Here is a 27,963-nt window from a genome sequence, read left to right as displayed (position 1 = left end):
ACAATCTTCACATGCAATACCAAACAATTTAACATAAAATCAATAACACCCAAATTTTCTTGCACGTAGATTCTTGACTCTAAAGCACAACCACAAACTCTTTTCTTCCTCTTTTTAGAGAGAGAGCACAAAATCTATTACTTCAAAGTATGCTCATGCGATCTGTATGCGTCTATTTCCTAATCTCGTTAGTATCAACGAGACCCACAATTCCTCTTAGCCCAACTCACGCATTCAAAACGATGGTAAGTCTTGTAATCGACTAACCTGCGCAGGCCACCACAAACCATCCTCAATCTCCACCCAAAGAAGATGTCCCAAAGGCATAGTAGCATCATTCCGTCCTTTATCCATCTCAAAATCCTAGGCAATATCTCTCCTCACTGTTCCCCCCATGACTTGGGAAGTATCTCGTTTCAGTGATGCTGACTAACAACACCACTCAGCCATATCAATACATGGGATTGCATGAAACAAAACAAAAGCATAACAGAAACAGAGAAAAATGTCTTCATATCATAGACACTAAATTGAGACCACCAACAGAAACAAAACCAAACAAAGAAAAGAGAAAAAGATATCTGAACATGATGAAGACATACCGCTTCCCCTGAACTCTTGGGTGGGCGCAAAGTGAGAAAAAAGAAAAAGGTGGGGGGTAGAGCTATGAAGCCTTTATTGGGTATGGTGAATGAAACTGATGGTTATATGGCAAGCAATGGGACCGCTCCCCTGCTTCCGGCAGCATACGGTGGCTGTCACCGGAGAAGGGAGAAGGGAGGTGGGAGAGGAGAGTTCGGTCGAGAGAGAGAACAAAAGAGGGAGCGGGCGGTGCCAGCGACCGAAAGCATTTTGGCATGCCCGTCGAGAAACTTGTGTTCCTCTCGTCCCTGTTACTTTTGTAACAGGGGGGAGGGTGGAACAAAAAACCCGCTGTTACAAGGACGCGGCGAAGGCGCGGAACGCCTTCCGCCGCGTCCAACGTTTGTTAGAAATCGCCGTTCTCAATGAAATTTTTGTCCAAATCACGTTGAGAACTGCGCATCAAACGTACCTTAGGGGGGCTTTTGAAATAAAACCTGTCTACGGTTCTAGAACCTCTAATCAAGGAGAACTTACTTTTTCCTTAATTCAGGAGCATGTTTCCTTAATAGCCTTATAACCATAAATCCTTACAGATATATTTAATTGTTCACCCCTCTCTCTCTGTTAGAATGCAACAAAGCTATGTAATTCAAATAGCAGGCATTGAAACAAGAGGCCATTGGTCTTTATTTGCAAGAAATGTCAAAAGAATGGAGAAATATAATGAACTTAGAAGCTGAATTTTAGGATGTAGAACATCTCAAGACATCTGGCATTTCTCCCCCTTTCAAGCTTTGTATTCATGCTTCCAAAATTCATAAACAATCTTCCATGCATGCCTGCTATTTTTTCGATACAGTACTGCTACAGAAGAAACTAAGAGATAACTAGGGATGTAAAAGGTTGGGGACCCAACCTTAACTCGAATTCATTAAGCAGGTTTGTTAATCAAATCTGAATCCAATTAGTAATCGGACATGGGTTTGGTATTAAGTTTTGCATTCAAACTCCAACTTGAATTTGACTAAAAACTTGTTCTGATTAAGATTAAGTGTAAATACTGGGCTTTAAGCTAGTTGGATCTGCATTTGGCTTCATCTTTTTTTATTTGAATTCAAATCTGATTAGGCCAAACTTGATTAAGTTGGACTTTGTAACGCTTAGGATCCACCCGAATCTGAACCGTCTACATCTAGAGATAAACTAAAGGTTGCAGGAAAGGGAACAAGGTGAGATATTATGCATAGACAGGTGAATCTGCAAAACAGATTATACTAAGGTCAATGACCGGAAGAAAGGTGGTTGCTGAAGCAATTCATGATAAACGAGACAGATTCAGAATGGTTTTGGATTCAGGTATCCGATTAAATCAGATCCCTTTGTGATGCGGACTCAGCACAAGAGCCGATCCATGATCTAAGATCCAAATGAATCTCGATAAGCGCAAAAGTTATTACTATGCAGACGAGTCCAAACAAGACTTTGGAAAACAAAAATTCGAGGTCCGAGCACTCTGTTTCGATAGAGGTAGCCCAAATGAGAAAGTTGTGCGATGTGCACGCCTTTCTAACGGGTCCAAAATCACAGAAATCAAAGTTATACTATCTTATCCACGAACACATGACTGGGCTAGTAAAATTGGTCTTTGACAGTCTGGCTGAGCTCGACAGACAGTTTGTTTGAGAGGGGTTTCGAGCTCTCTAACGACAATGCTTCGGAAAACTTCAAACAAAAGATTTAAAGGTCAGATTGAGACCTTTTCAGAAAGTCAAAGTTTGTTTGTTTTTTATATTCCTACTGTTCTCTATGAATATTTGAATTTTAGATAAATTTTATTCCAACTCTTGTAAAGTGAGAACTAAGGTTCGAATCTTACATCAGACTAATGTTGAGTTTCAGGCATTTAAAAGTCTAAATCATGCAAAACTCAAAACAGAAATAAGAACTACTAGGATGTTATCTACCCAAAGCAGGTTTCAACTTTATAAATGATGCAGAGAATATCAGAATATAAAAAAATACAGAAATCTATTCAGGAAACTATAACAGGAATTTGAAATAACAATGTTCTGATGACTCAGAAAGAACCATATTTTTTAGTAACTTACGAGATGATTCAATAGAACCCGTAAACATGAAAGTTAAAGATCCACGTCTTAACTTTCCACGAAAACAAACTAATCAAGATTTCATCAAGGAATAGGAAAATAACCAGAAAATACAGAATATTGTCAGAAGTGATCTGTACTGGACAGGGTACAAAAGGGTTTCGGCTATCAGAGAATTCACATCGATTTTTAGGGTTATAGACGAATGAATCACATTAAGGCCTTAACAAAAAAGTTGAAGATCAGTGTCTTGGATTTTCAGAAATCCCAAGAACACCAGAATTTGATCAGTATCCAGACTGATACGGTCGATTCTTTAAAGTCATCTCAGACAACTCAAGAGCAGAGTAACTCGTTTCTTGACAGAAACTGAGCTTAGGCAAACCAGAAAATGTAGGATGCTATAACGAGATTTTGATAGCAACCAATATCTTAAAACTTCAGGAGATTCATTCATAGATCATAAACTAGTTTCTTGCAGGCTACAATAATCAGGAACAACAAACACTCATAAGTTGCAGAAAACACAAAAAACTTAAACACGAGAAAAGAACAAGAGTAGAGTTTGTTTATCTCCTTTGCAGCCACAAAACGAACATAAGCTCGGCTTCAATGGTAAACTACAATCACTCTGACGACTTCAACGTTTCAAACACCAGCACCAAGGTCTCCAAACTTTGATCACATGACCAGCAATACCCTCACACGCATAGCCGCACAAGGCTTTGCATCACCTTCTTCCTTGATATTGTCAACAGACAACTTCTTTGGGACTTTAGAGGCTTAACTGAGCCGAATCAAGCCAAATGGTAAATAACAAACTTGTAGAGCAGGATCTTAGCTTTTCAGCAAGCTAAAGATTATACAATTTGGGACAGTATTTAGGGAGATACGATCAAAATACAGGAACTGTATTTACCCTTTAAACAACTTATTCCCATATCTCATTACCATTTCAAATTTTCTTCATCAAAAAGTAGCAAAAGACCCTTTCACCATTTTTTTACTGGAATTTAAGGAGCTCAAAAAAAGAAAGGTTCCTCATTGGCCATGTGTGAGACAACCTCTCTTGAGGCCAATGAGGGAGCTTTTTTCAAACAAGTCTCACCAGTCATTGCACCTCAAGTTGGCCCAATGACACAACACACTTTTGAATTGATTGGACCAGTTGGGTGGCACCTCAATTACATTCAATAAGGATGAGTTGATGTGATTGGTCAATGGAAGCTTAAATATCATTGACCTATATCCATATTGGTCTAGCTCTAGGGCATCAATATGGATCCAAGTAGTTTTATTGAATCTTGTTATAAGATCCAATACTCAAACTGAATCTTTACACACATATTACTTTGGATCCACCATCAAAATTATAAAAAATAAAAATAAAATTACCCAATTACCCCATACACCCTGTAGTGCCACAAAAAGACCTTACAAGACACTAAAACTATCCAGATTTGAAGAATTTAGCTCATAAAAAAAAATTTGCATAAAATAAATACTGAAAACAAAAATGTCCAGAAGCTGATTCCATGCAAAATGCTATGAAATCCAAAATATCCAAGCGAATGACTTGGGCATTGACGAAGTTGCAGATCCACTTGGACAAGGGATGTCCTGCAAGCTAGTGGATTGCCTCGGTAGCGATGCCCGAATCGGGTCTGAGGAGTTTCTTTGGGATCCAACTCAACTTTAGAACTCTGATCGCATGGATGCTCTGCATCACTTTGCAACCAAGATATTTATATAAAGCTGTCAACCTGTCGGGTTTAGTTTAGATTCATGTGAAACCAGACCCAAATTTCATTTGAGATCAGGTCTCATAGAACCCACCATAAGAGAAATCATACTCCGATCCTATAAAGATTACATGAAGCAGACCCAGACCATACCCAGTAAAATAACAATTTTTTATCATTTTTATATTGAAAAATTGCAGATGTTAATGGGAACTCAAGTCAGGTTCGGGTCTGGTATAAAACCATACCCGGTTTCATATATTAATAGGATCATTCGGGTTCGAGCAGAATTATAAGCGGGCCTTCTTATTTATCAACAAACCCTGAGTTCGGTACGGGTCGGCTCCATGTCAAACCCGACACATTGACAACCCTAGGAATTAGGGTTTAACAAGAGGGCAGGGTCGAAGCATCATCGTCTCTCTCTGCAAAACCCACCGAAGATTGAATCATCAATCGAGGTCGGCTACCAGGAAAAAGCAGACAGGAGAAGAGAAGGAAGAAGATGGTGCAATACAATTTCAAGAAGATAACGGTGGTACCGTCGGGGAAGGACTTCGTTGACATAGTGCTGTCGCGGACGCAGCGGAAGACGCCGACGGTGGTGCACAAGGGCTACGCCATCTCCCGCCTCCGCCAGTTCTACATGCGCAAGGTCAAGTTCACGCAGCAGAACTTCCAGGACAAGCTCTCCACCATCCTCGACGACTTCCCCCGCCTCGACGACATCCACCCCTTCTACTCCGACCTCCTCCACGTCCTCTACAACAAGGACCACTACAAGCTCGCCCTCGGCCAGGTGAACACCGCCCGCTCCCTCATCGCCCGCCTCGCCAAGGACTACGTCCGTCTCCTCAAGTTTGCCGATTCCCTCTACCGCTGCAAATCCCTGAAGGTGGCCGCCCTCGGCCGGATGTGCACCATAGTCAAGCGCATCTCCCCGAGCCTCGCCTACCTCGAGCAGGTCCGCCAGCACATGGCCCGCCTCCCCTCCATCGACCCCAACACCCGAACTATCCTCATCTGCGGCTACCCGAACGTCGGTAAGAGCTCCTTCGTCAACAAGATCACCCGCGCCGACGTTGACGTGCAGTCCTACGCCTTCACCACCAAGTCCCTCTTCGTCGGGCACACCGACTACAAGTACCTCCGCTACCAGGTCATCGACACCCCCGGCATCCTCGACCGCCCCTTCGAGGACCGCAACATCATCGAGATGTGCAGCATCACCGCCCTCGCCCACCTTCGCGCTGCCGTCCTCTTCTTCCTCGACGTCTCTGGATCCTGCGGATACACCGTCAGGCAGCAGGCCGCCCTCTTCCACAGCATCAAGTCCCTCTTTGCCAACAAGCCCCTCATCATTGTCTGCAACAAGATCGACCTCCATCCCCTGGACGACCTCCCGGAGGAGGACCTCCGCCTGGTGATGGAGATGAAGGAGGAGGCCTCTAAGACCGCCTCCGCTGCTGCCGGAGGTGGCGACGGCAACCATGAGAAGGTGATGCTGACGATGAGCACGCTCACGGACATAGGGGTCGTGGAGGTGAAGAACGCCGCCTGCGAACGGCTGCTGAACCAGAGGGTGGAGGTGAAGATGAAATCGAAAAAGATGAGTGAATGCCTGAATCGGTTCCACGTCGCGATGCCGAAGCCCAGGGACACCAAGGAACGGCCTCCGTGCATTCCTCAGGTCGTGCTCGATGCCAGGACAAGGGAAGCTGCTGCTGCTGCCGGGGAGGACGAGCCCATGAAGATGAAGGAGGGAAGGAAGCTCGAGAAGGATCTCGAGGAAGAGAACGGTGGAGCTGGAGTTTATTCAGCTAACCTGAGGAAGAATTACATTCTCGCAAACGATGAATGGAAGGAGGATATAATACCTGAGATTCTAGATGGGCACAACGTTTATGATTTCGTCGATTCAGATATCCTGGAAAGGCTCGAAGAATTGGAGAGAGAAGAGGGCCTTCGGCTTCAGACCGAGGCAGAGGAGGGTGACGAGGATGATGAGATGGAGGGGGCAGAATTGACAGAGGAAGAGAAAAAGGTCTTGACAGAGATCAGAAAGAAGAAGAGCTTGCTCATTAGGGAGCACCGGATGAAGAAGAGCACGGCTGAGAGCAAGCCGATTGTGCCAAGGAAGTTCGATAAAGATCGGAAGTTTACGAAAGAGAGAATGGGGAGGGAGCTCTCTGCATTGGGGATGGACCCATCTGCTGCTGTCAATCGGGCGCGGAGCAGGTCCGTGTCTCAAAGGGGAAGGAAGAGGGAGAGGTCGGTCAATGTGGGTGCTGATGCTATGGATGTGGATGTCGACCAACCTAACAAGAAGTTGAGGTTCCGGGATAGATCAAGATCGAGGTCAAGGTCGAGACCTCCTTCTGGTGAAATTGTGCCTGGGGAGGGTTTCAAAGATTCTGCCCAGAAACAAAAGGCCCTGAGGATAGCGAAGAAGGCTGTCAAGAAGAGGAACAAGGCTGCCCGTCGTGGAGAGGCCGACAGGGTTATTCCTAGCTTGAAGCCTAAGCATTTGTTTTCTGGAAAGCGTTCTATTGGGAAAACAGATAGAAGATAATACGTTATTTGTGATCAGGTATACAACTTTTCTGTTGCTTGATTTGGTAAGATAGTGTACTCCCGAATAGTTATTTAGTTCCATTTGGAAATCCTTTCCCCCCCCCTTCTTGCACTCAGAAGTTTTATGTGTGGTAAAGGGGAAAAACAAATTTACAAAGTTGATATGTACTCTGTTACCTATCATTTAGATTTCTCATGAGTTTTTAGTAAATATTGGTTGGTTTAGTTTCGATTTGTTAAAATTATAAAATGATTGATATTACTTTTATGTTGCTATTCAATGAAAGGAAATATCTATCATTGTTCTGTATCATGAATTTTCTTAGCAATGCATAAAACTGTGGTCTTTGCGTTATTTTCAAGACAATGGGATGTGGCTTTGAAGGATGCCTTCTACACAAGCCATGGTCTTGTTCATTCAGCAAGTATAAATGAGACATAAGTTTGCTTCCTTGTTGATCTATTTAAACTGTTTCTTCGGGTGTCCAAAGTCATGTTGTTCAGTGGAAAATGCTCTTGTAGTTATGTATTGTTGAACCAATCTGTACTCCCCTGGCTCTGCTTCAAGGAATAGAGAGTGCATTTTGATCTCTCTTTTAATGTCCAGAGATACACAAAGACCCCTTTAACAAGTAAATCGTGGGGAACAAACTGGAGCCATTTAGTATTGAGAATTTGTTTGACTAAAATTATAACGCCCCAGATTTTCCGAACCAATACTAGTTAAAATATCAGACTTTTTTTTTGAATCCTGAACATTTTATTTATAAGTCTTTATTACAAAACCATACGGCATGGTAAAGTAGTACCACGAAAATAGAGTCTACGTAATGTCATAGTCAGGTGAAACCTTGGATCTCGATGCTGCTCTGCTTCGCACCTCACACAACAAATCAATTACTAGGATTCCCCAAAAATGGGGTCAGTACCATATCAGCCTGGTAGGAAAGCATTCTAGTTCCAACAAGTATAATATGCTAAAACACAATTGACCATTCTAGGGCCACAGTTGAAAACATCCATTTTGGATCGTAGCTCAAGTCTTCACGACTTAACTTAGTATCGTTCTCCGGTACCCTTTACCGAAGCATGAGTTCCTCGAGCTTATCTTAACCATGCAAACACAACTTAGGTATTTTACCTATTCGGTCCAATAGTGTACCAAAACAAATGCCTTACATAAGGTGATGCGTAAACAATACCAATGTACATCCATTCATTCATTTATTCGTCATTGAACCTACAACTAATGCATTGTTTTGATATTTAACTAGATCACCCTTGGTAGAGATTGAAAAATTAACTTTGGCATCAGACAAAGCATCTGCATGTCTTTTATGATATGTATTTTAGTGCCTCAATACTTCAATAACCTTGTCTGTAGTAGGGCGAAATTTTTTGTTTTTAGAATCCACGTTAGGCCATTTCAGATTGTAGTAGTTGGGGTCTATCGCTTATGACAAATGGATAACCCAACCTCCTAACCTTTAAGTGACGGGAGACCGCTGAACGCGTTAATCCATAATAATATATGTCACTCGAGTGGTACCACCATCATCTCCACGATGAGCGTAAGTCCTGAAGGGGTTTGACTGTATAATCTTGATTATAGGAAGGGCAATATGAGCCCAACCCCCCTCAGCCAGTTTCGAAGCATGAGCCTTATCTCATGTGGGCAACAACTATGCATGCAAACATCGCTCTCGGCATCTTTTGACATCCATGAGTGCTTCACCCATTTAGATGGATAACCAACTCTGGCACAACGACACTTACAAGTACCATTCTTAAAATGATGGATCACAGAAACATGCATATTATGCAATCATCTTTGATCGACTACTCGAACGTTATTAGCCTTTACGAGCACCAGCCTTAAGAGGCACAACAACCACTCTGGCACAACGACGCTTACGGGTACTTAGCCTACCTCTGCACAACGGTGCTTACGAGTACTTCACCTGCTCGAGGCGGATCAACCATTCAGGTTGCGGTGCTTACGAGTATCATGTCTATTCGAGGAGGATTAGACTGAACCATCCAGGTCAGGGTTCCAAACAACATACGTTCGTAAGATGACATAGTTATACAATCTTTGCTCGAGCATCCTTAGCTCGTGCAAGCAGTTCGCCAATTGAGGCAAAAAATTTAACATTATAATACCTTAACGAAATGAGAATCTTTTTGTTGGAGAGATGCACACCGTTGTGCTTACGCTGCATCTTCTGTGACTTATTGAAAACATTGGCCTTAGTTAGGCCTCGAGCCGGTGACTTAGTGATTATGTGAAAAACTTGAAGCACTTCAGTGTTTTGCGCAAATCCGAAACCCTTCACTTAAGTGTTTCTTTGTCAAACATCATTTTGCTCCGAATAGGGTATTTGAAATACTTGAGCAATAGGAATTGATCAATATACATATATCCTATACATATACGCTACTATTGCGCAATTATATTTATAAGTAGAGTAGGTATGCTAAATACGTATATGCCAAATAAATGTGTATAGTAATATATACTATTTCTACATATATAACACAAAAGTATTATATAAAAGCATGACAATGCACAAAAATGCGTATACTCTCAAATTGATGCACACATAATCATAAAATAAGCATAACAGTGTAGGAGAAATGCATATAGGCTCAAATATATGCACACGTAATCGTAAAATAAGCATGACAATGTAGAAGAAATGTGTATATGCCCAAATAAATTCATAAAAGCATGACCTAAGTGCAGAACAGCTTACCGGGCTAAATAAATTGCGTAAGAACGTGGCTTAGGTGCAGAACAATGCGTCAGACTAAATAAATTGCATTAAAGACCATATATAGTATATATATTATATACGTGAGAACGTTGTCGTAAGGATACACAAGTGAACACTTAGTGCAAGTGTACACGGTGGCCTAGATGGCGTAAACCAAGGACTAAGATCCTATATGGGAACATAGTTGCAAGGATACACGAGTGGACACCTGGCGCAAGTGCACACGGTGGCTTAGATGGCGTAAACAGAGGACTAAAACACTATAATATGAATTTCAACCTATTAATACCGATGTCATCAGCGTACAAACCTACCTTTTGATTTAATTGGTGTATTGGCCTTGTTCAAAGTAACATATATTCATTGATTGAGCTGATCATCTTGTTCTTCTCTTCCTGCAATGGTGGAAGTCCTAATGTGACAAAGAACTCACAATTAGAAGTGCAATTCTCATTGTATATGAAAAAGACAACCTACCAAATGGTTGCTGTGGCATTGTGATTTGTGATAATGCTCATAGGATTTAGGAACTCAGCTTATGTAGTTCAATTTTAACGCTGATTCAAGTTAATATTCCCCCATAGGAGATGCTAGAACTTAAAAGGTATTGACCGTATTGTATGATACTATTTTCTCTATTTTCTTCTACCAGTTGTTTTAGAATTTGTAATGCTGTTTGTCACTGGTCGTCATGTTTGGGAACACTGTTTCTTGATTGATTATAAAATGGACCTATGCTTCTCATTAGTTTGCCTTAATTATCCTTGTGTCATCATGAACTTGTCCATGCTTTTGAATTTGAGTAGCTTAACTTGTTACCTTTCATCCAAAGGATCGCCTCTATGTCCATATTCTGCCAGCTTGTATTGTTGAAGATCACGGATCCTTCCAATATTTCATGCACGCTATGTTTTCAAGTTTTAACAGACTTATGTATATGCTTTTTGCTGTTACTCATACATCCCTATTTTACAGGTTTTGGATGATATCAATGGCATAAGTTCCCCACTTATGGAGAATACTTGCTCAAGCGCAATGAGATCCAGTGTGGATATGCGTCAGCTTTTATGGTCGATGGCTGCACCGGACACTGTTAATCTCCTCAGATCTACCAATTATTTCCTCCCCCTTTCTTTCTATATTGTCTGTCTGTCTTTTCTTCAGTTTTTGCTCGGATCTACCAGTTTTGTGAGTTGGTATGATGCCTTGCCATGCAGCAATGGTGCGTCATTATGCCTATGTTTCAAAACAAAGATCTTTTGATGTTTTTGAGTTGAATACATTTGACGTCCTTCTTTGCATCCAAAGAGCCCCGAAGCTATGTTTTGTAGTTTGATGCGACGCAGGAGCTGCTATGGCAGGTGATCCTTGGAAGCTCTGTGAAACTTGGTCGAACCTTTTGTTTGGCTGGTTTCCATAGTTGAAGTACTATTGTTTCAAAGGCCCTTTGGAGAAACTTTCATTTCCCTTAACAAAGTGAAATATGACTTTTATTTGTTTTTAGATGTTAAAGCTATGCAGGGTTATGACTTTCTTGTTTTATGTTACTTTGGTTGCTTATGAATATATTTTTCTAATTGTTTTATATAATTTCTCTCTTGTTTTTATTTCCTAATTCATGCAAATGAATGTCTGCGCTCATGGTTCATCTTACACTGCTTCTCTAATGCCTTCTAATGAATGTAATGATCAGTTTTTGCTAAGTTTAGAGTTTTGAGATTTGCTCCATAGTTTCCCTACTAAAAATCTGATCTAAATCATATCTGACTCAGTCAAGGGCACATGGAGGTGTCTGAGAAGGGATGTGAATATATTGGAGTAACTTTGCCTGGAAGGGTGCACCTAGGGACGGATGTGGATCCTTCTTCTTTCGAAAAAAAAAAATTTTCTCTTGGAAAAAATCTTCATTAAGAAAAATCCTTCTCACTAAGGGGATCTTGCAAACATACCAAATGTTTTTTCGCATTGGAAAACAAGGCAAAAAACTTGTTTCACAGGGTTTATAGATGTAAGCATTTTGTTTTACTTCTTGGGGAAACGTCATTTTCACGGGGTTTGTAGATGTGCATGTCTGCAGACCACTCATGACTCGACCATCTACCAAGGCTAACACGGCTTATGTCATGGGACAAAATATCGGCTTGAAAAAACGTGATATTACAAGCAGCTGTATAAAATGTTTGAAGGTTGCCCAAAACTAATTTTTGATTTTTAATTATTTCTTTGTAAATATTGGCTTTTCTATTTTTTAATTAACTTGTCCTCAATGTTTTGCTGATAACAATGTGAGAAAAATTAAGATTTTCAACATCTCAGGAGGGGAACCTGAAAAAAAAAACTGGCGCTACTTTCCTAAACAGAATGTTATGGAATCTGACTCCTTTCGAAGGTTCTGCAGCTAGGACTTCAACTGCTGATTCTGAGCATGGGAGTGGTCCACATACATTTGCTTGCTTGAGAGCATTCCAAACACTATAAGAGGTATTCAGCCCAACCATTTGACTGTTCACACTCAGGTTATGAAGACAGGATGCCAATCTAAAAATGCAAGATTTTAGGTAGCTTCTTTTCTTGGTTCAGCTGACAAGAACTCTTGGAAACAAGGTAACGACCCATCAATATATCCTATCTGATTGTAGCTTCTAAGAGAGATAAATTGTGATTCTCACAATAAGAAATTGTTGGCAGCAAGCCAACGAAAAACATTGTAAATTCATTGGTTCAGGGAGAATAGAAAAGGAAAGTGCTGCTGCCCGATCTGATCAGCTGGTTTTTGATGTTGAGGATTAAACTTTTATGATTGTTTGATGCAAAGGCTCAGATTTCACAATGAGAAGGAAAACAAATACACATAAAATACCAATATGATGGATATGGCCCAATTTTACATTAATCTCCTTGTATTTAGGAAGAAGATTTTAGTTATTAAAATAACTTCTTTTCTTGGACTGTCACCCTTGGAGATGGATCCTTCGTAATGACGATCTGAGAGGCTGATCTTCTTTGATCATAGCTTATCCATTTGGTGTTTTCATCATGCTTTCTATTTTTTCTACTTGGAATAAATATGGATTACTGGAGCAGATCTGGATATTGATCTGCTCTAAGATCGTTGGTGAGAGGTCTCTTTTGTTGAATCCAACTAAACAGAATCAGATTTGCACTGATATCCAACCCAAACTTGAACAGACCACGTCATTACATTGGCTTAACAAGCATCATGCAAGTACTTTGTGCTGCACAAGACCCTATTTAGCCCAATAAAATATTCTTGGCCTGATGGCCCAGACCCCCACTTTAGGCTTAGGTATGAAGGGGACCCCTTTTAGTCAATTAGTTGGGCTTTGGCTAGCCTCCATATGCCTCAAACCGTATTGGTTTTCTTTTTGTGTGTGTGCGCGGCTATGCCGAGGGAAAAATGCCTATCATTGACCACAGAATGACTGGCCTCCAGTTGAGTACACGCAGCTTAGTTCTCGCAGGAAGGGATGACCCCTGATAATATCCTGTCAACTAGGTGAGATTCATAAGTTGCTCCTACTATATCAGCTCTTGTGGTTGCATAGTCAATTTGAAGACTTTAAAGTCTCAACTTTGCAAGGCAAGTTAAACGATCATACTAAATAAAAGTTAGTTTCACAATGATGAACAAAATATTATTTTGCTTTCTGTTCTTAGAATGAGCACTCCTTTTCCTCCTGTTTCATGGTTGCATACGAGAAAGAGAAAATATTTTATAGGCAATCAGTCTAATAAATATATAAAATTATACACAAGTGTTGCTCTCACTGTTGTAATAGCTTGAAAGAAAACTTGTGTTGGGGTGAGCCCAAATTTTTGAAACCTTTACTTACCAAATCAAGCCAAGCTCCTAAACCCCCCATTCAAATTTCATAAAGACAAGCACACCTAACACCTTAACTTTTATTTTTAACCAAAACTTCCTACACAATTAAAAGCCAAAGAGCTGCTACACGTTCTTATACATTGACAAGAGTCCTATATGGCCCAGTACACACGTTCTTATCCAATGACAAGAGTCCTATATGGCAAAGGAACCCTAAAAGACATTAGGCCTTGTACAAAAGCACTAGAATAGTGTATTATACATAAACTTTTGCAATGACTCAATACCTTTAAAAATACCAAAACAGCCCAAACTACTTAATAGCCAAACATAGACAGAAACAGGCCTGTTCAAACACCTGATAAACACTAGACTTAACATTATGAGCTTCGCACAGTAAAGCTACACACAAGCTTTGCAGTCACATTTACCCTTATACAAAACCCAGGTCAGTCATGGCAGAAACAATTTTCAGGTACGCTTCACAGTCGTGTGAATGAAGAAGCCGCGGTACCTCAACGCAGCTTCCATGGCGTCCATGATAGGCATATCTGTGTTAGGCCTAGCAGGGGGTTGAGGTTGGCAATAGTAAGTACCCTGCTGCTTGGCCAGTATGGTCGGTGGCCATGTCTCACTTTTTCTACTGAGAGGTTGGCTGTGTGCAGTTGGTGTCAAGAACTTTTCCACCTTGGCCCAGTCAACCGGCCCGTGAACCCACAAGGTCTGTGAGGACTTCCTGCCTTGTGACACAGATGACATCCTCTTTTGGAAGTTGGAACTAGGACACTGAAAATCCTTATTGGAAGTTGGATGTAAAACACTCCACAAATCCTTGGTGAAAGAGAGGGCTGTTGGGCTCATTTATATAGAGCCGGCCACAGGAGTGACAATACACACATCCATGTGATCGTAACGGTACACCATGAAAATGCACGACCTAGATTAGAGTCTTCTTTTTGTCAAGCAGAGATATTAATAAATTAAGAAAATCCTGAGGCAAAAGCAAATCTTATAAGGAAATGAAATAATTAAGAGTGGGTCCTAGGGAATGCGTGCCATTTTCACATGGTTATAAATATAATCATTCCCAGAAATATCATAATAAATATGGTGTGCGGGTGCCTTTAACTGGTGTGCTCTGTAAGTGCTTGGGTTGGGCCTCGGTGACCCCATCAGAGGTTCGGTGAGGGTTCTTTGTCATAAAAAAATGAACCGACTTGGATGATTGTCCTTTCGGTGGCGAAAAACTCATGTCATTATTCTGTTGATGTGGTGGATGATTGGATGTCTATTTTCTTATAAAAAGAGAACCCACTTATGCAGATCGACCTGCATGAAGGAACATATTCAAGATAAAACACATTATTACCAAATGGTCAAGATATTTGAATGGGTCTATTGGGAGCTTAACTGCAGAAGGTATGTATGCAACTAGGGATGTCAATGGACTGAATTTTATTCCATATCTGACCAAATTTGACTGTTTACTAAGATTTGGAAAGCCAAAACCATATCTGATTATAATCAGATGCGGAAATGGTCTTGATTTTTAGCTATCTAATGTGATGAATATCTGAATTTGATAGATATCTAAACCTGATTACACCAAAAATAGGATCTTGTATGAGTTTTTGACCATTCAAATTTGAATTCGAATATAAATTCATGTAGCCAACATCCGATTAGTTGGATCTGATATTGCCCACATCCTACCCGAATCCAAACCTTTTACATCTCCTTTCATTTTTTGATTGACATCCTTACATCCCTATATGCAACATACCCATCAAATTCTCTTATTACAACCCTATATGCATCCCAGCCCTTAAGGAGCCCACCAGTTAAAGGCACCCGCACATCTGGTGGGAAACGAACCTGGGATGAAGAGATCATCACCTTCACCCCAAGCCTGCTGCTACTTGAGCGACTCAGGTGGGTGTATTTAATGCTTGTAATGTTGTACAAGGGATGCAAAATGTTACCATCTGCCGTCCTCTATGTCTTTCTCTTGATGCGCGCAGAGAACATAATTAGTTAATATGCACTCTTTCTTGAAACATGATGGTTCTTTTCAAATATTTATGCTGGTCCTTTCCACACGAGAAAAGCAAGATTTAAGGACAGTGGATGAATGATTCCTAGAATCAATCAACTTAACTATTAACTTTTGTTCTTAGATTGAGTTGATATGTAAAAGACTTTGAAAAAGGGTTGGTGAGGGTTCTACCTAAAATTCCTTGTCCAAATGAACTGCAAATAACGATTGATATTCATGTCTTGGGAATAAAATTTAAATATAATCTAGTGGGTCAGTCACTTTTTTTTTTGTGATGAAGGAAAACTCTCACTGAGAACAGGGTTACTTAATGGGCCTGCCACTTGATTTCCGGAATGAATTACAATTATTGTCTACAAGATCACTGTAAATTTACAATTATTTATTTTGATTGCGGGGAAAACCACCAAATTGGTTCAGATATCCTATTATAGGCCGAGTGGTGCCATGTTGACCGTGACCTTGTTTTGATATTCATTCTAAATTTCTTTTTTTTGAAAAGCAAGATGGGGTTAGGCATACCCCTATCAGTTATATAAGGATACCATAGGGATTTGAACTTCTAACGTCCCAACAAAAGGTGATGTGCACTAGCTGCTCCTACTAGACAAGCGAAACCCCATTGGTCATGTGTAAAATTCTATTGATACTCCCTCCCTGACCATAGAGAATACTTTTTCCTTGCCTCTGACCTTGTAGGAAGACAATCACAATGCAAATGGGCTGGATCCAGGATGAGAGGTTTTGCAATTTTTAGTTGTTTCAGATTCGATTCCATGTTGGACATTTAGATCCGGGTCCAACCCATTGGGTGACCGGGTTTGACATTAAAAGCATAGTGTGGTAGTGGGCATGATAGTGGAGGGCAATTAATGCCATAAGGGAGGAGGTTACGTGAATGTGGACATTCACTGTACCTCCTCGCTCTCCTCCACTATATAAAGGGCTGGCTGGTTGCATTGGATGATGAGAAACCATTGCCATACAGTATCAGCCTCAGCGTAGCCTACATTCAGTTCAGTGAGTTCGGGGTCCTTCTCACCATCGACCATAGGCCTGGGCTCATCGTGGGCGTCGACCGGCTGGGGAGAACGCCAAATACCTGTACTCGTGAGCCATGACAACCACAGGTACACCTTCTGTGTTTGTTTATACATGAATCACTAACATTGGGTTATGGGCCCACCCTGCGCATTCCACTGCGCATGGGTGCGAGTTGGCTCTTTCGATGATTGACACAGACTCGAGCCTGATATCGCAGACTCAAGCTTGCTGTCATTTTTCTTGGTGCCGGTAGGTAATTGAACAAGGCTGGCATATGTGTATGCCCGTTCAAAGAGGTTCGCATGTGGATCCGTGTGTACCCCTTCTCAGCAACTTAGTGACGGATTTTGACATGAAATGTTTTTGTCGCTACTATTTGATTTAAACGGAGGGCACAAATTTTTTTCACCCGCTTCACACTTTTCCCCCTTTCACTGTACGCAGCCACCCCCCGAGCCTTCTCTTCTTCTCCTTTCTCTTCCTCGTCCGTGAAAGGTCTCTCTCTTTATCTCTCTTCCCCCTTCTTCTTTTTGTTTGTTCTTCCCCCTTCCCCCTTTCTTCTTTATTCTTCCCCACTTTTGCAGAGGTTGCAACCCTCTCTCTCTCTCTGTTCTATCTCCTCTGGTAATACCTTCAAACAATCTCTCTTTCCTCTATTTTTATCGAATTCTTCTTCTCCTCCCCCCACATTTTGATGTATGATGGTCCATGTTTTGCTGCAAATTTTCGGAGTCGCTCTTTGCAGAACCTCTATCCTAATCTACTTCGCTCAAGAGCCCTAGAAAACCCTAAAACGATGTGGAGGATTGTTCCCAAAACCTCTGGCCCAATCTACTATGCAACCATTTTTGCAAAGGCGGCAACCCCCAAGTTTTATCAGGGAGATGTCATGGAATCATGATCGGGATCGGGATCGCTATCTTCACCTTCTTCTACCAAGATTCGCTGAACAAGGCTTGTATGTGTTTGCATTTCATAAATATGCTGAACAGGGCTTTTATTATTTTATGTTTCTCTACTGCATGCATTTACTTTAGTGCCAAAAATATGGTTTATTTGATATAGATAAGCTCACAGGAGAAGAAAACTGGTGTTATTGCTCCAAAACATTTTGTGCAGAGAGTGAAGAAACAACATGAGTTTTTTTGTAGTTACATGCATTAGGTATGGTGGCCATCTTAGATGTCTCTACAAACTTTGCTCATCTCTTTTTGGAAGGTAATGCATTTTTTTCCCTTTTTTGGTGTGTAGGATGCACATGAATTCTTGAATTTCTTTTTAAATGAGCTTGTTGATATCCTTGAGAAAGAATCAAATGCTGCAAATGATTCTTCAGAGAAATCATCTCCATCAGAAAAGACTGCAAATGGGCATCACAATGTTCAAGCAAATGGCATCCAAAAAGAGCTTGTGACTACATGGGTTCACAAAATTTTCCAGGTACTCCCTATTGTCTGTTAATCTAGCACCTTATTGAGTAATTTACAGTATGTGCATCCAGGTACTCACAATTTTGTTAATCTAGCACCTTATTTAGTAATTTGCAGAATGTGCATCAGTTTGAAATGGTATTATTTTGCTCTTTGTCCAATTAATTTGGCACTTAGGCTAAAAATTTCTTGTCCGATTAATTTGTGTTATGAAACAATTTTCAGTTGTTCAAGATGTCTGTTTCCTTTGTCATTTTCTTGCAGTATATTAAAAACCCAGAAAATTTTAGTGCTTCTGAAAAAGAGGATTACTGCACCGAACTGGATCAAGGTAACTGAAATCCTTCAACTTGCTTTTATCTAGTCAAAGAATGAAAAGTTGGCATTTATGACTTTGTAATGGCCAATTTCACAGCATAAGAAGCCGAGAGAAGTGCATATGTTTGTGGATTTGCTTCTTCAAGAGGTAAATTTAATTGTATGCTCTTTTAGTTTAAGTTACTTAGATGGATTAATAATATTTTGTTGTATTAATATTTTATAATATAGTTGTATTAATATTTTGAGAAATGAAATGCATTCAAGTTTTCAGGCACTGCAGTATCATTATGAAGATTGAAGATGGGTTACCAAGTCATTTATCCTATAGCTTATATAAATTGTATAAGAGAAATTTTTTCTCAATAGTAATATTTAAAACATTTTTTTTAAAATTTTGCGACGAATAATATCCGTCACTAATATTTGGTTTTGCGACGAAGTATAATTCATCACTAATCCGTCGCTATTTTAGCAACAGATTACATTCCATCGGAAAACCAAATCCGTGCTTGTTTAGCGACGGATTAGAGATGGATTAAATCTGTCGCTAACCCATCACTAATTAGCGACGGATTAACGACAAATCAGTTCTGTCGATATTTAGCGACTAGGATTATGCAATGGACGCTATCCATTGCTAAGCCATCGCCAATCTGTCGCTAAACATATTCAGTGATGGATAGCATCCGTCGCTAATTTAATAAGTTTGGATTTATATTTAAATTTAAAAATTCTAAGCTTATTATTATTATGAAAAATTCAATGAATATAGATTCTGCATATATGTGTGATGGTTTGTGTCGATTAAGAACCAAATTCCAAATTCGGGAATCTCACTCAATTAAGAACACAATGATTGGCAATAAACCTGGCCTAAAGGATGATCAATCCTATCTGCTTTGGCATCGAATGTTAGAACATATCTCGAAAGAAAGAGTCCAAAGACTCATGAAAGAGGAAATCCTTGGATCCCTTGATTTTACGAATATAGAGCTATGTATTGACTGCATAAAAGCTAAGCAGTCCAACACATATAAGAAAGATGCCAAACGTAGCAATAAAAAGTTAGAAATAGTGCATACGGATGTGTGCGGCCCTTTTTCATCGTGTTATACGGGTGAAAAATATTTTGTCACCTTTATAGACGATTACTCATGGTATATGTATCTCTACTTATTATTTGAAAAATTAGAAGTCTTTCAAGTTTTCAAGGACTTCAAGAAATAAGTAGAGAAATAAACCGATGAAGTAATTAAGGTTGCCAGGTCTGATAGAGGTGACAAATATTATGATCGTTTCATTGAGATGAAATAAAAAGAATGACCATAAGCGCGATTTCTAAAAGAAGAAGGTCAAGCGCTATTTACAAGAAACAAATGACTATATGTTGACCTACAAAAAAGCTGACCACCTAGAGGTTGTTGGATACTCTGATGCAGACTTAAGAGGGTGCATTGACAATAGAAAATCCACTAATGGATATATTTTCCTACTAGCGGGTAATGCTGTATCGTGGAGAAGATGAAAGCTGTCTACCACTGCTGCTTATACCATGGAGGCAAAATTTATTGCTCTATACGAGACTTTGTCACAGACCATTTGGATAAAAAACTTCATTATAGGTCTTGTGGACTCTATTGAGAGACAACTAAAGATCTTTTGTGATAATGAAGCAGCCGTGTCTTTTTCAAATAACAACAAGAGCTCAACCTCGTGTCGACACATGGAGTTAAAATACTTTATTGTTAAAAAAAAGATTGAGAATCATCAGGTATGTATTGATACAATTGGGATGAAGGAAATGACTGTGGATCCTTTTACTAAAGGGCTAGCACCGGGATTGTATTCTCAACATGTAAAGGAGATGGGTCTTTATAATTTCTTGTAATGTATGATAATACATTTTGTGATCACATTTGTGTATATATATTTGATTCTCTATGACTTTGTAAATTATAGATTTTTGTATAAAGGATATCTCATATGAGTTAAAGAGAATAACAAAGTAACAATATTAAAGTACCAATAAAATAGGTAAGAGACCAACCTATTCATAAATATAATTTTAAACATGCTTAAGCACTGATGGTGAATTGTAGTGTAGTACATAGGATATGACATTTCATAAAGGAGTGTTCATTTTCATGACTCATTTGATTCATCCTTGTGATAAAGGGTAGCATGTGAACCGACATGAAGAATTAAATCGAGATAACGGTATAAACCTCGATTTAATATACTTTTAGTGTCAATGGGTCAAGTGAAAGAATGTTGGACATTTGGATCCGGGTTCAACCTATTGGGTGACCCGGTTTGACATTAAAAGCATAGTGGGGTAGTGGGCATGATAGTGGAGGGCAGTTAATGCCATAAGGGAGGAGGTTACATGAATGTGGAATGTCCACATTCACTGTACCTCCTCTCCCTCCTCCACTATATAAAGGGCTGACTGGTTGCATTGGATGATGAGAAACCATTATCATACAGTATCAGCCACAACCTAGCCTACATTCAGTTCAATGAGTTCAGGGTCCTGCTCACCATCAACCTTAGGCCTGGGCTCATCGTGGGCGTCGACCGGCTGAGGAGAAGGCCGAACACATGCACTTGCAAGCCATGACAACCATAGGTATACTTTGTTTGTTTGTTTATATAGGGATTGCCAACATTCCACTCTGAATCCCGATATATTTGGCTGTTCTGGATTAGAATCGTTTGCATCCTTATAAGGCAAGAGGTTTAACTCTTCAACATCCAAATGAGAAAACCTGTGCACTTAAGATATCTTTTGAGGAGCCCATTTAGAACAATGAAGAAGGAATACGCAGCTTGGTCGACCCTCTTATAAAAAGTGATCTTCTCCCAAAAAAGTTTCAAAAAGAATATACATGTGGGTTAGTTGACCCCAGCAGAAATCATGCATGCCTTACCCATTGCCTTCATGATTTACTTGACCTAGCTAGACCTTGCTTAATTGTAGTGGTTCATGTTCAAAAGAAAGAGGATCGTAGACCGTTGGGTTTTCATGATGGACGGCCTTGATAACCAGGATTCATGAAGTTTCACTCACCTCTCTATATTATGGGTTGGCCCCTGAAGCCCATAAATCTTGCCAAGGCAGAGTCTTATTATTCACCAAGTGCTTGTATTAACTTGGTTTCAACTCAAACAGCCAAGCTCCACATGACACCTAAACCGGGTCCTATCTTTGTTCTTGCTCTTTTTTGATTTATTTCTGCCTTTCTATTTCATACTTATCAACTTAAGATATGAGAACTGGGGAAACTTAAACATTAATATTCTGAAATTTGGGTTGGGTCCACCAAAGATCATGTGTCCAAGAAAGTTCCATTGGTTCCTTTTTCCCCTTCAAAGTGAGGAGAAAAAAAATACAAAATTCATAAAATCTGAAAACAAAAATCGAGGCAGTACGAGCCATATATATATATATATATATATTTGATTTTGTTGTTCTACTGCATATTTTGTAAAACAAATACAACAAACATTCTTGATGAAGAGGAACCCTCACCGAAGAGAGGAAAACCCCGGATTGTGCCCCACGACAACCCTGCCTTACGTGGCCCACCTCTGAATGCTAGGGACACACCTTTGCGCCAGCAGGGTAGGGTTTAATCTGGTGCCTTCATCTAAGCACCCTCTCAAAGACAGTGCACCAGTGGGGATTGATTCGGTGCCTTCATCTCAACACCGGTGGGATTTGATATGGTTCTAGGCTTCACATGTCCAGGCAAGACAGGTGTGAAGAACTTTTCCACCTGGAACCAGTCCACTGATGACCCCTGAACCCACATGGTCTGTGAGGACTTCCTGCCTTGTGACAGGAATGCCATTCCCTTGGCAATGGAACTCTACACACTATACAAACACTTGGTAAAGGGCCTCCACAGCCCTGCACCCACGGTCTCCACAATCTCCACTTCAAGAAGATGTGATAATGGAAGAGAGAGAGAGAGAGAGAGAGAGAGAGAATCGAGAAGAACACAGCCGCTGCCCCCTTAAAACGACTGAGAGAGAGATACGGGAGACGTGGGGTTGGAGAGTCCCACGTTCTCACTTAACTAAAACAGGAAAGAAGGTGAAAATGAGAGGGGTGAAGGTGACGAAGAGGAGGGCTGTGGTACGAATCATCTTCGTGTTTGGTTGGTGGTGTCTGATCTTGTGTGTGTCTTAACATGTGAGTTTTAGATGGAGGGGGAGAGGACAGACAGGGGTATTTATAGATAGTGATCTCTGGTGACTGTTTCGCTTTATTGATAGTATCTTTATATCACTTTCTTGTTTGATGCATGTTGGTCAAGTATTCAAATGTTAAATATTCAATTCAAGGCCTCTCTCTCTCTCTCTCTCATGCTGGAGCTTGACCAAACACAACCCTGCCCTTTGTGATATCAGGTTGAAAAACTTGATGCCATTTTGGAGTTTGGATTTGAGCCGGTGTCCACATTGATGATATGGGTCAAAAAGCTCAAGCGATCCAACATATAGTATTCTATAAAATAGCTTTTTCTCATGGAATCTATGATAGAGGTTGCCTTAATATGTTTTTCTATAGAAACGAAAATGACGTTTGAATAGTCAGCCCTGTTGGCAATTCTTATAATGCTGCTATGTGACAGCTCTGGTTTAACGATTTGTAGATGGTGTGGGCTTAGGTTTGAGCAGTACATGGTGTGGGTATTCGTCAAATTAGTACTAGCGCTCTAATTGGGTTGAACCCGTGTCAAACCTTAGTGTGCAACTTGGGAATTGAACACCGGTTAAAATGTTTTTTTTTGCTAGATTTTCAAAAAGTTACCTTCTTATTTAGCAATTTTTAGAGAAAATCACTATTATGTTTAGCAAATTCTTAAATTGCTGGTAACTCTTAAAAATCATCACTAAAGATGTTAATGTGCAAATCCGGTTCCGCTCATCTCCTATGTCATCTTCCATCTTTATACCCATCTAAATCTTATTGTGCAAGTGATTTTGATCAAATCTCACCTTACTGATGGATTCAGCAAGGTCGATTTAGTAGGAATCAACCCTTAGATCGTATTGTTCATCGAAAAACAAAAATTTGTCTTTTGTCAACAGTTTATTTTCATATCACCAGTCGGATTTCATCTATTTAAATATATATCTTTACCTAATGAGGGACGTAGATCACATCCATGCAATCGGATTTATTGAAATCCCAAGGAAGGGTGTGAAGATAATCAGGATGACATTGCTTGTGTTTGGCAAACAAGCCATGGTTTGCGTGTCAAGTTTTGGGTGAAGGAGACACCTTGAAAAGTACTCAGCCTCATCATTGGATCACATCTGGTGTCAGGTGGACCTCCCATAAGTCCCATTCATGTGCATGTTTAGCCTTAAACAACTGCCAGGCAGTTGGATTTAGACCCTTCAATTAATTTTCCAATATTGCATGGCTGTCTGCGAGGTGTGGCCGAAATATGTAGCCCTTGGTCCATACTCAATAGTGGACCCTGCCAATTATTCTTACAAATCGTTTAGGGTTATTTTTACATTGGAAAGTTGCAGGTCTTAATTGGAACTCCGGTCGGGTATAAAATTTCACAAACAATACCCAGGTCCGTGTATTAATCGGACCTTTGGATCTGGACCAGGGTGTTAATCGGATCCCTTTTATTTGTTGTGGCATTCTTAAAAGTTGATATAATACTGTAAAAGTTCGTTATTATCCACATATATATGGCTTATATTTAAAGTATTTCAAATTCATCACAGTGTCAAAAAACTTTGAAGATTTGTAAGTTTATCTATATGCTTATATATATATTTTAATTCATTTAGACAATTTTCGCTTGCTGAGAAAAGTCGTACGTTTGTATCACGGACAAGCAAACATGCTTAGGTCAGTCTTAAGAGGGAACACATTTCCATGTCAAAATTGGATGGCAGGTTAGATGGCCAAAACCTAACCCCCCTCCCCCACCCCCAGCCGCTCTTCATAGAAGGAAAGACTAGAAAAAAGGGGTTATAACATCTACACAGTGTCATAGAGGCACAACAAAAAGGACACGACACGAGACAAGCCAATATGTATAATTAAGCTTCGATTTAAGAATAATGTGCAACAGGACACGACACGGGAGTAAATTGTAGTGTCTATATATGTGGCAGAGATCATTAATTACTGATGAAGTAGATGAATATTATCAACAAGGGCTGATGCGCGCGCTCTCAAATTAACAGCGTAGGAGTAGGACCATATGAGGTACGTACACGCCACGAAATTTTGGAAAAATTGAGCACGGTCTGAGTCAAGGACCAACCCTTGTTTAGGGCCAAAGAGTGAGCCTCCTCTGAGTACCGGTAAGACATGAAATGTGAGGACTGGGATTTGGATCAGGCATAAGGGAATTGGACTCATGTCCAATTGATCTGCTTCGCTCTGTTTTTTTTTTTTAATTAATGAAGATATAATGGATCCTATTTTAAAATCTATCAAACTCATCTTTTTTTCACTTGAGCATTCACCGATATTAATCAGTGACCAAGTTGCACTAAGATTGGATCCGAATCCGAATCCGACCCATTTAAGACTGTAGTAATATATAATTTGAGTAATACCCACACGTCATGCACGTATTGCACCTGAGCTGTCGTCAATCATCTATCATTGTGAAGAGGGTTGACTATTTGAACGCTATTAAAAAAAGCTTACTTAGGTAGCTTCTATCATTGCTTCCATGGGAAAAATAAATAAATATTATATATGTTGATTAGATCGGACCTTTCTTTCTTGGTGTTGACCCGATATCATAAATGTGACTAGACCAAGGATTAAGATTTTGCTGACCGTTGGTTCAAATTCCACGTGTAAATTGGCATCTTGTTTTTTTCAGGAAACCAAACCAGGGAAGACGACCAAACCGAGTCGACAGTGGCTTCAAAAAAAGATGTTTTGAAGCCACCATGCAATCCTTTTCCTTATATATATACCTGCCCTCTCCACCTCCATCTAAACTCACAAGATCAGACACCACCAACCAAACACGAAGATGATTCGTATAACCACAGCCCTCCTCTTCATCCCTCTCTTCTTCACCTTATTGATCCCTTCCTCTTTCTCCCAAGACCTCACTGCCTCCATCACCCCTGACAATGCCTGTAACCTCACCTCCAACCCTTCCTTCTGTGAGTCCCTCTTACCCCAACAATCACTCACTACCCTCTCCGGCTACGGCCGATACCTCGTCAAGAAATCCCTGGATCAGTCAGCCACGTTCTCTTCCCTCATAGAACAAACCATAAGGGACAACGCCACGCTCACACCCCAGGCAGCAACCGCACTCAATGACTGCCTCCTCTTATCCCAACTCACCACCGACTTCTTGCTTTCCTCCCTCTCCACCCTCAACTCCAATGACATCACCAACCTGCCCAGCGACCAAACCGACTTGGTGCACACCCTGCTGAGCGCCATCGTCACCAACCGTCAGACATGCTACGATGGGCTCACCCAGGCATCCTTCTTGGATCGCGGCCACAAAATCTATGCCCCACTCGTCAATGGGTCTCAGCTTTACAGCATCTCCTTGGCACTGTTCGCCCACTCCTGCTCATCTAAGAACAAGAAGGCCGACCCTGGCAGGCAATTGCTTGACGAGCTCAGAGTAGCTGGGAGCGACGGCACCCCTCGCTGGGTCAACAGGCGCATCTTCCCATCTAGCTCCGGTAGGAGAATGGCTCTGCAAACGGTGGGCAGCGTCGTGGTTGCCCAAGACGGAAGTGGCAATTACCGCAGTATTAGCGCGGCCATTGCTGCAGCTCCGGCCAACAACGACGGTAGCAAGGGATACTACGTGATCCACGTAAAGGCGGGTGTGTACCAGGAGTACGTGACCATTCCCAAGAACAAAAAGTACATAATGATGACGGGAGACGGGATCGGAAAGACCATCATCACCGGTCAGCGCAGCGTCGTAGACGGCTCGACCACTTTCAATTCTGCAACCCTAGGTGAGCTCTCGCTAGCTGAGGCTTTACATTCCAAGCGATGCATTCGCTCTTAATTTTTTTTTTATATCAAATACATGTATGGGGCCGAAAGACTGCTTCTTCATGGGTCTTTAACTAGATAAAAGAAATAATTCTCAACCAAATTCCATGCTAATATAACACCAAAACTTGTGATTGTGCAGCCGTACTTGGTGAAGGCTTCGTAGCAATTGGCATCACAGTCCGCAACACGGCAGGTCCAGTCAAGCATCAGGCAGTGGCGGTCAGAAATGGAGCCGATCTCTCCACATTCTATCAGTGCAGCTTCGAGGGATACCAGGACACCCTCTACACCTACTCCCTCCGTCAGTTCTACAGAGAGTGCGACATCTACGGCACCGTCGACTTCATCTTCGGCAACGCAGCGGTCGTCTTCCAAAACTGCAACATCTATGTCAGGCTGCCTTCTTCAGGGCAGTTCAACACGGTCACAGCTCAAGGCAGAATGGACCCGAACCAAAACACGGGCATCTCCATCATAAACTGCAACGTCTTGGCTGCTCCTGATCTCTCTGGGCATCCCAATGTCAACACCTATCTGGGTAGGCCATGGAAGCAATACTCAAGAACCGTGTTTATGCAATCCAATCTTGGTAGTTTGATTAACCCTGCTGGTTGGTCACCATGGTCCGGTAATTTTGCTCTGAGCACCTTATACTATGGGGAGTACAGCAACCGTGGCCCTGGTGCGGCTACTAGCGGGAGAGTCAAATGGCCTGGATATCATGTGATGACGGCAAGTGATGCCAGCAGCTTCACCGTGTCCAATTTTGTGCAAGGAGATGTTTGGCTGCCCAAGACTAGTGTTCCCTTCACGGCCTGATCGGTTTGAAGGACAAGGAAAATTTCACCAATACTGTGCTTGGACCGTCACAATTCAGAAGCATTCTTTTTGGAGGATAGTAAAAAATAAAAGACCCTTGATTTGTTTATTATTTTTTTTTTATTTATGTCTCAGAGGGCGCAAGCCTTCTTACATTTAATTAATTTGTTGTAATACAATTTGTTGAGGAGTGGAGTATGCCACCTTTGTTTTTCTTGTTGAAGTGTATACAGGACTAGCTAGAATTCTTAAATGTACAATGTCTTGTATAATTAATTGATCTCATTAAAGTAATCGTCGGATTTTATTAAAATTCGTTGTATTTCGTTAACTAATTTCCTGTCTTTTTGCTCATAAACCATAACGTCCTCCGTCTTCGCATCTAATTCCATATTAAGTTAGAGGCAAAGAATCCAATGCCTATGTTCATACAGGCCACCAATGGTGGATGTGCGGGGCGATAAGGACTTCTCTTAAATTGTAAGCCTTGTGCCAATTAGGGTCTAAAGAGTGCCAAATGAAACTGAAACAGTTCTTCACGTAGACGCATCACAAAACAGGTGCAAGGTAGACTCCTCCGCGCAATGACATAAGACACATCTACGTACTGGACAGTCTAAAA

General features: G+C 40.9%; 2 protein-coding genes across 2 annotated transcripts; both read left to right on the top strand.

The window, feature by feature from the left end:
- Window positions 1–4,852: 4,852 nt before the first annotated feature.
- Window positions 4,853–11,328, top strand: LOC149820537 (nucleolar GTP-binding protein 1-like). The gene is made up of 2 exons (XM_089982185.1): window positions 4,853–7,025; window positions 10,762–11,328. The coding sequence occupies exon 1, from the start codon at window positions 4,941–4,943 to the stop codon at window positions 7,005–7,007; it is 2,067 nt and encodes a 688-aa protein (XP_089838311.1). The 5' UTR covers window positions 4,853–4,940; the 3' UTR covers window positions 7,008–7,025; window positions 10,762–11,328.
- A 14,158-nt stretch (window positions 11,329–25,486) lies between these two features.
- Window positions 25,487–27,654, top strand: LOC149820536 (pectinesterase-like). The gene is made up of 2 exons (XM_089982948.1): window positions 25,487–26,479; window positions 26,662–27,654. Exons 1-2 carry the CDS (start codon window positions 25,519–25,521, stop codon window positions 27,339–27,341), a joined length of 1,641 nt encoding a protein of 546 aa, XP_089839074.1. The 5' UTR covers window positions 25,487–25,518; the 3' UTR covers window positions 27,342–27,654.
- Window positions 27,655–27,963: the final 309 nt, after the last annotated feature.

The sequence above is a fragment of the Nuphar pumila genome, chromosome 12, assembly GCF_984573655.1.
Source record: "Nuphar pumila chromosome 12, dmNupPumi1.hap1.1, whole genome shotgun sequence".
NCBI classification, from domain to species: Eukaryota; Viridiplantae; Streptophyta; class Magnoliopsida; order Nymphaeales; family Nymphaeaceae; genus Nuphar; species Nuphar pumila.
This window is presented reverse-complemented; position numbering and strand designations above follow the sequence as displayed.